At 44.8% G+C, this 9,337-nt stretch overlaps 1 protein-coding gene across 5 annotated transcripts in view; it reads left to right on the plus strand.

The window, feature by feature from the left end:
* rerea (arginine-glutamic acid dipeptide (RE) repeats a) overlaps nucleotides 1-9,337 on the plus strand; it is a 124,004-nt gene that overhangs the window by 49,903 nt on the left and 64,764 nt on the right. For all 5 annotated transcript variants that reach the window (XM_017417710.3, XM_037977103.1, XM_017417709.3 and 2 more), the window contains exon 2: nucleotides 2,524-3,034. In XM_017417710.3, coding sequence (XP_017273199.1) covers nucleotides 2,668-3,034 — 367 coding nt within the window. In that variant the 5' untranslated portion in view covers nucleotides 2,524-2,667. The remainder of the gene's footprint in view (nucleotides 1-2,523; nucleotides 3,035-9,337) is intronic.

Here is a 9,337-nt window from a genome sequence, read left to right on the forward strand (position 1 = left end):
GGGGGGGGGTAATAAAGACTACAACGTTTCAGCAAAGTAATTTGGAGATGAAGACTTTGGAAAACCCGGCAGTTGTGCAAAGTGTGCCCAGATGCAAACTAATAGTGCAGAGAGTGTGGATCCTTACAGGGGCTTACATCTGCTTCGAACATCAAAGGAGAAACGGGTCAACCCTCCATTTGCAACAGTTTAAAGTCCTTGTTGGTTTCACTGGAAGAGGCTTATGTTACTGATTAGAGGAGAGAAGAGGTACTTAGCTTATACACTGTTTCTGGCATCCCCCAGGATTAGAGATGTGCTATCAGATGGTGCTGTTGTCAATGTTTGCGTGTTTGTCACACCTCCATAACATGCTGCTGGAAATAGACAGAGCCAAAGATTGAAATGAACACCTGGCAGGTGTAAAATGCAGGTACTGGGTAGGTTTTTTTTTTTTAATTGTACAGGTGAATCTGGAGGTGCTGTTTGCCATATTAGAAGATGATAAGTTAGTCCACGTTAAAGGATTTTTCTGCTTTTTTGTCTTTTGCTGATTATGGTAAATCACTGGATATGCACACTATTGCGCCTAGTTTCTCCCTCTTAATTTTGACATTTCTCTGAACTTCATCCATGCTTGCATCAACCCCTGTAAAAACCTTGAGTAATAACTACACAGTGGTGATGATTAGCTTGTTATGTGTGCAAAATCTTACAATTGGCTTTTGTGTTTGGTTATGTACGTTTATGTTCTGTAAATTTTAGGATTAAGATTTTTTTCAGCTGTAAATAAGATTTAAAAAATATATAGCAAAATCTTACCAGCAAATGTAAAGTTTGGTGTGCGTTTTTTAAACCGAAATAGATTTGTAGGTGACACCGAACTGTTTGTATTTTTTTAAGCATTAAAAAAATCTGTTTGAGTAAGTGTTTTTCTCCCTGAGCTGTTAGCCGCTGGTTCAGAAAGTTAATTTTGGACGCGGGGGCCCCCACACTTTGTCTTTTCACACCATCTTAGGTATGTATTGGTGGCGTGTGTGTATCCTCGCGAAAACACGCCCGTTAGAAAGCTCCAGAGCCCTTTCATCTTCGGTGTTCGCTAATGTGTTCTTGTGTGTGTACGCTGGCAGCCCCGTGGTCGCCGTGGTAACTCATCATTAGGTGATTAATGGGGCTGTGACGAGGCTGCGGTTTAATCAGGCCCAGCGTTTGTGTTGAAACCGACGACAAGAGCAGCTGCCCTGTCAGTTGGTGTCTGCTCACGAGATGACAGCACCCGCTGCTGTGGAGGGCCGTTGTCAAATAAGCTTCATAGTGTTTGTGTGTGTCAGTGTGCTAGTTCGAGACAGAGGCTTTTTCTCTTTTTGCCCCCACCTTCCACCCTCTCTCTGTTCTTCACCTCGCCTTCTTTGTGGCTCTGCCAATAAAGGCTTGTTCAACTGCAGATATGCTGTTCAATTTTCGCTCGGCCCCGATTTAGCTCTACCTGGCTCAGTCTCTCTTTTTTTTTTCCCTCCCTCATTTTTCACTCCCGCGCTGCCGTCACGACCATGGTAACACTGGTGCTGATTGCCTGGCCTGAACCCTCTGGGAGCTGTAATAACTATTTCTAGTTAAATTGTTGCTGTGGGGGGTGGGCGTTAACACTGGCAGTAAATGAGAAGCCTCCTTTGTAGGTGCATGTGTAGGTGTAGACAGTGTGCCGCTTCGGCTTTGCCCACTTCACTGTTTATGGAGGATTTCATGAGAAAGTGGTAGCTGGGTGAAGATAGCTGTAAGTGGCAGTGAACTAAGCATGGCAAATGACTGACTCTGCCTCTTTCCTCTCCCCTCCCGCACCCGGCGGATTGCTATATTCTTCCCTCCAGAGCTGTCACTTCACATTATCACAGTAGTGACTGTCAGCCAGGGCAGTGGGTTGGGGTGGGGTGCAGTGCAGCAGCCAGAGTACACACACACACACTCAGGGATGAGCAGAATTGAGCCTGGTGTCATCACAAATGGTCTTAGCAAAGCTATTCTAGTAACTCTGTCATTGAGCTCTATGCTACATATTTTATGTGCTCTAGCAAACTAGACTTTGTTTAAAAAATAACCTTAACAAATCATCCCTGAGGAGTTTTGTTAGGCTCTATGTTTCACTTCCATATTCAGGTTTGACTTCCCTTTAGCCTACTGCTTTAGTTGCTGCACTTGCCTTTTTTTATTCTTTTTTTCTCTTCGTTTTAAAAACGCTACTTTAGTATCTCTCTTTCTGAAAGAAAAGGAAGTATGTTCGAGCAGGAAGCTAGAAGGTTTGTCTTTGATATCACTGTTCCTCTAGAGCGTTCATGGTTTGGAGGGGAAATACCAGCAATTACTGTGATCTCAGAGAGTAGTCTGCAGTTACCTCATCTTAAAGCTTGTATTTCTCTCCCACAAAAAAAAAAAGAAAGAAAATCCCCCTTTAACTGAAACAAACCCATTTACTCTAAAAATGTACAGAGTAACATAAAATCAAATGTTACAAGCTCAAACTAATTGTCCTTTTTGTTTTGTTTACAGTTTTCCTGAAACTCTGGGGTTGTTGGTGTGGCCGAATTTTCCCTGGATTTGACTGGTAAATTCAGAATTCTGAAGCCCAGGCTCACAGTCTACCTTTCACGGAGGCCCAGCCGTGAGAGGACTGAGGAAGGCACGTGGCGGATCATGACGGCCGACAAAGAGAAGGAAAGGGAGAAAGAGCGGGACAGAGACAGAGACAGGGACAGGGACAAAAGAGAGGCCGGTAAGTCCCGCCGGCAGGACGTGGACCGGGGCGACCGTGAAAGCGAGAGCTCCCGGCCTCGCCGCAGCTGTACGCTGGAGGGCGGGGCCAAGAACTATGCAGAGAGCGAGCACAGCGAGGACGAGGACAACGACAACGGCAGCACTGGTGGGGGCAGCGGCACGGCCGAGGAGGCCGGCAAGAAGGGCAAAAAGAAGATGCCCAAAAAGAAGTCGCGCTACGAACGCACAGAGAACGGAGAAATCACATCCTTCATTACAGAAGACGATGTTGTTTACAGACCTGGAGGTGAGTCGCTGCTATGGAAACACGTTGGTCTTTATTTACAAACTTTTCACTACTTACTAATTAGAACACCAGAAGTGCTCAAATATACTTAAGAAAACAAGAAAAGATGATCAATAATTGATTTTTCTTGAGGAACCAGTCATCTCTTTTGTGTTGGGCTGCAGAGGGATGGTGTATTCTTCAAAGTATCAACTCTCTAACAGCAGAAATCCTCCCTCAGGCTAAAACCACTGCATCATGCAATCAATTCTATGACCCACTCTGAGCTTTGTCTTGAGCTGAGTCAATAAAGCAAAGTGGTGCTTCACTAGATTGTGACGACAGCCATGATAATGATTTCATCCTATCACCATTTGACTTGCTGAACGAATTCTATTGTCTGTGGCGCCAAAAGATACGACGTTTTCCTGAAAACCTTTTGGAACTGCTGTGCAACGTGTTGACTGGGTCTGAAAACAAAACCAACCTTATCTGATGTATCCTGTTTATCAAATGGTTTTATTACAGGCAACAAAATCAACACTCGCTGACAAAAAGAAGCCAAACTAAGACCACATTTTTTTACGTGGTCGATCTCCTGGAAATGTTAGAGATTTTCCGATGTTGATTGTGAAAACCCGTTTTGTTTGGACTGACATTGATGCTGGGCTGCTGCTTCATGTGACTTTAAAATACAATCGAATACAACTTAGACTGTCTGTCTTGTCAGACTTAGCAGCAGAAAACGGCACTCTGCTATCCGCCATTGTTACTGATCTACTTGTGTAAATGTAGAAAAACTACTGATGTGGTGCGATTTAATGTAAGTTGAGTTATCCCTTGAAACATTGCCGGGAGTTTTCCAGAAACTACCATTCTGAGACCTGGATTCAAAAGGTTTCAGTGTCGAAGGTGCCACTCGTTGTCGAGTACACGAACGTCCAAAATGCAACAGAAATGTTCAGGTTTGACTTATAAACGTTGTGTAAACAAGGCTTAAACCTAAATCATTGCTGCTATCTTTACATTTTTTATCTATATTTGTATGGCAAATTTCTCCACTGAGGAACAAGTAAAGAATGATTTTGCCCTTTTATTTAACCGTATGTAGAATTGAGTGAAAGTTCAAATAATGGAGTCTACAGTAGAATTCAGCCCAACACAGTTATACTTAACGAAGGTACCACCTTATTAAAACTGGTAAAAATTGATCCACCAGGTCTTTTTATTCGATTGGTTAGTCGGTGCTTGTGTTAGTTTCTATTAATGCGAGAGCTGGTGAACATATTCTTAAAACTAACTTTAAGGCCTTGCTTACATTTGGAGTCAACACCACTCACTGAAGGTGCTAACTCTTTATCGCTGCCATTTTGTGTTAGTTCTTTCCACCTGGTACTGGGTGCGATTGGTAACCTTTTCCAATAAAGAAAAAAGAAGGTTCTTTTTGTGCAGTGACGGCTGCTATGATAAACAATTAAGGCCAATGGCTGGGCTGTGGAAAGAGGGAGAATTAGAATTAGTTTTTTTATCCTGTAAAAGTGAACACACATCAAAAGGCATATAAACACAGTGAACCACGTCGGTGCGTTAGCCCCGCCCAGTATTTATACTTCCACATTCGACTGAACAGCACAGCCAGTGTCAGGTTGATGGGCAATATTTATGTTTCGTGTCCCCTCCTTCAATTAGTTTGACAGGTTTAGCGTGACTTGAATGTCACGATCCACCCCTACCATGAGGACTGGGGTTGTTAGATCAGTTTAGATTAAGAATAAGCCTTGACTGGTAGTGACAGCCTCTGCACCCGTACACTCATTTGTAATTTACCTCCCGGTGTCATCATGGAAGATCCTCCACCTCACCAGCAGACTTCCTGCTGTCTCCTCTGCTTATTGTTCTATTGATAAGCTGTGTGTGTGTGTGTGTGCTTGTTTCCCTCCTCCTGCTTGGTCACTGGTAGCAGCCTTCGTGCAATCAGATTTGATGTGTGCAGCTTAGGCAGACACAAAGCCTGCGATGGATTATGCTTTACTAAATGTTAAATCCCTTTATAGCCGTCTAGTGACATACAATATGTAAAACTGACCACCCTCAGAGAGGGATTTGCGCCTCCCCACATGTAGGGAGAAGAGGACTATGATGGAGGGCTGTGCAGAAACTAAAGCATAATTTCTACCAGTTGCTGTTTTGATTACTTTGCTCTAGACACACAGAGTAGTGTCATCACATAAGAAAGAAGAGGTAAGCTCATATGGAATCCCTCCCAGTCTCCAGCCACCACCCCCCCAATCTGTTTTTGCTTAGCCTTTCTATCTCTTTAAAATGATTTCAGGCAGCTTAGTGCACATCGATTGGATGGGGACGAGTGGGAAAGGGAAGTGCGAGTAACCAGTAGGTAGGCCTGCAGCTAACTCGGGCTTTGCTGCTGTTTAAAAGGTTGAAGGAGTGTGTCCGTGGTAGTGGCCGGGGAGCTGTGTCCCAGACCATTTCTGTGGTCTGCTGGTGTGGTGAACAGCCCAGTGCAGGGTGAGCAGACTTGCCAGATCGATCCGAGCCCTGTGGCTGAGCTTTCACCACTTCTCCAGGCCCGGTTAGACACCTCTGAGCCTTTTCTCCACACTCATCCACCCCCACCACCTCAGATTATAGATCCTCTCTTTAGAGATTATACACATTGCCAGGGGGGATCAATAGAAGGCACTGTAGTAGCAAGGGGAAAGACACACACACACAAAAAGCCAGTATATACACATGCATAATCTACTGATAACTAAAGTTTTGTACACCAGCAGCTACACTGTTACACCTATGCATGCTTGTTGCAGAGACCAATGCATTTACAAGGTGTAATTTTAATATACACGGTTCCAGTCTTTGATAGTCACACTGCAACAGACTCAGCAGCACAGTTTAATAAACACAGTCTTATTCCCAACACTTATTCCCTCCCCACTGCAGCAGGACTCCGCTTGTTGTTAGTGGATGGCTACCAACTCATCTCTCCTCTTCTCACCATCACTTTGACTGTGACAAATTTAAAATGGAGTCCTTTCAAAAAGAGCCGCTTCTCTTATTCCTTCACCTCGGTTTATGTCACTAAGCATCATTTCCTCATGAGTCTACTGACAGGACTTCAGTCACATAAGGTTTTAGAAAGCGATCGTTTGTGTAATACAGAAACATTGCGGACTTAAGTGAGGGGAGGAGAAAAAAAAAAAAAGACATTTTGTGTATCAGTGTTGTGGGAATTCTTCATGTGGACAGCTGGTGCTTCTTGCTCCAGCCATCACAGACTGCTGGAGGGACAGTGTTTGTGTGCTTGACAAGTGCATATAAAACAAGCTGTGCAGCAGGAACAAATTTTACACACAAACACACACTGAGCTCAATACCCAATCCTCCTCCTGTCTTCTAACTATAAACTGTTAATCATGCTAACATTTCTTGTTTTTTTATAATCGCAGGAGCCTTTTTTTTTTTTTTCCTCCGCATCACCTGAATTTCTCATCACGTTATATGAAATGAGAATTTATTTCAGTGCAAATGACAGCTTGAACTTAATTTGATAGATCCACATTTTATTTCACCGGGGCTCTTTTACAAAAACAAGTGCAGAAGGCTATCTGACTTCCTGACAGCTACTTTCATTCAATGCACCTGTAATTATTGATATAGCTCTTTAAGAAATGTATCCTCATTTTATGCAGTATGCCTCAGAGAGGAAATGCTCGGTAATGTAATCTCGAGCATCTATATGAGAAGCCTGTGAAGTGTAACTGGGTAAATGTTGAACCTAGAGCCAAGGCAACTGGCACAGCACATTAGCAATGCATGTCCCCCGTGCTGCAGAGGCTAGCTGTCAATCATTTAAGGGCTTCTAGTCAAGTTAACATAAGAGATAAGCTCGAGGAGTCATTTCCTGTTGAAACATGGCAGTATGAGTCTGTAGCTTGTCGTTAACCTAACAGATCTATTTTTAAAAAGCCCTCTCTGCATTGCTATCTCTCCCTACACCAGAGACTCCGGGAAAAGAGCTTTTTAGTGAAATCCAACCACCTGCCGACTGCTAAATGAGAAAGCGTGGGCTAGCCGAGAGGGAAAGGAGAGGGGTTGAAGAGTGGGGGGGCGGGGGGGAGTGTTGTCAAAGAGCCTCTGTTCTCCCCTAGGAGCTCAGTCAGCTGTAGACTTGCCCTATTGTAGAGAGCTGATAGTATTGCTTGCCAGGTATTTCCCACCGCTTTTCCAGCGAGAAAGAACCGAGACTTGTTGGGGCGGTGGAGGGTGTAGAGGAAGGGAAGCTGAGGAAGAATCAAGTGTCCTTTCACCTTTAGGCCTTGACTGCATGTAACGCCGCCCTACTGGGACCAACCCGGTGGGAAGCAGCCCGAGGCAGCCTCGGTCATCAGCTGGTCTCGCTCACAGACACCGCTGGAACCTGTAAATCACTTTCAACACCATTTTTTTTTCTCCCCCCCTATCTTTAGTGGCCCTCGAGGTCTCTCAGACCCTTGTGCGTTCATTACTGCATTTAATTTTAGAATTAGTAGAGAGGCGAGTTTGTCTGAAGTCACACTTCGTCGCCGTGTGCCTGTGTGTTCATGCACGTGTGTCTTTCAGTTCGAGCCCAGCACCACTTTTAACAATGCAGGTGCATCCTGCCTCATGGCCAGCTCTCTCCGCCTGCGAGCATGACTTAAACAAACACTCCTTTTGATTTAATAAGCTTGTCTTGTATCCTAAAATATTCTCTCACACACACACACACACACCCCTCCCCTTCCCTGCAGCACTGTTTACAAAACACAGACGTATATGGTCGTGTTCGCATTGCTCATTGTTGTTGACTTGCAAGAGTAAAGCGAGCCGATAATATCCAAGAGCTGCCTCCCCTCCCTCTCCCGCCCTATCTTCTGCTGGAATGCTGCAGCAAATTAAACGGCATCTTTGAATAACACACGGCTCTTTTGCTGAGGGAAGGTGTGTTTTAGATTAGGCATGCTTGGCAGCCTTAGAAGAAGGGAAGGCTCAACAAAGAGTTACAGCTGAAGGGAAATACTGAGTAATTTCATGTGTATCATGAGGTTCTATCAATCAAGAACTCAGTGGAAACAGTAACTGGAGAAACTGTGTCCACCGGGATTGGATTTCACTGAGGCGTTTCAGTCTGAGTAACTATACTCAGTGGCTTCACAATTATCCCCCTTTTATGAAAGTATAGAGCTCCTGGTCTTTGTCTGGGTGGCATTAAGCAGTGGATTGTAGAAGAAGTTAAACTTGCCGCTGCTGCTGCTGAAATAATGGGAGCACATCTCTGCACAGACCTTGCTATGGTTTCCCTCCTCTCACAGTGAAGGCTACATCCATGCAGCCAGCACTCACTTCAGTCCTTTAAAAAAAAAAAACTACCCATCCCCCACATAGACCCTCACCACAGTTAAACCCCTCTCCTCCCTCCTCTTTCCACTTCTCCACTTGAGCGAGGAGACCCTCTTCCAAACACACATAATGGCAGGAATGTTTAACAAGCCAGGCAGACCCTCGAGGAACCAGGATGCCCATTTCAGCCACCTTACCCCATGTGACCCCCTAAAGCTCTGTTGCCTCCTTATTTTATTTTATTTTTTTCAATCAAACAGCATACTTTTCAAGTTTAGCTCAACTTTTAAATTCATAACGTTTTACGTCTTAGTCACTTTTAGAAAAAATGCCCTTGAGGTAGTAGACTTTTAGTGCCCGGAATGAATTCAAAATGCGCTTTTGACGTTCGAAGAATAGACTCGCATGCTGCCTGTGAATGATTAAACCAGACCCCCCTCCATCTTCTCCGCCCGCCCCTCCACTACCACCTCCTCCTATCTTTTTCACTCTCGCTGTCTGTTCTTTGTGCCTGTTGATGTGCTCATGGGTGGAGACGCACAGATTTGGCTTCTCTAAATGAATTTGCCGCCAAGGTGAGGGGACACTAAACTCTAATTCCCCTGATTTGACTCCTCCGAAACATGTCATCTCCTTCAGATTAGTCTCTTTTGTTCTCTGCCCTCCCCCCACTCCCTGCGTCCTGCTCCCTCCTCCCTCACCAACTTCTCTCCGTCTCCCAGCACACACACCGACACACACACCCTGCGTTGCTCACAGATCGCACAATGGGACCGATGGATATTTTCATTCATGTTATCTTGTAAATGACTTCCAGGGATGCTGTAAAGGAGGAGGGAGAAAAGGAGGGGTGACGCGGGAAGAGGGCAGTAGTGAGAGAGAGATATAATGCGTCACTCAGACCCAGCGTGGGCGATAACCCCCCCCCCCTCTCCCTCTCTCTCTCTC

This window comes from Kryptolebias marmoratus, linkage group LG8, assembly GCF_001649575.2.
Source record: "Kryptolebias marmoratus isolate JLee-2015 linkage group LG8, ASM164957v2, whole genome shotgun sequence".
NCBI classification, from domain to species: Eukaryota; Metazoa; Chordata; class Actinopteri; order Cyprinodontiformes; family Rivulidae; genus Kryptolebias; species Kryptolebias marmoratus.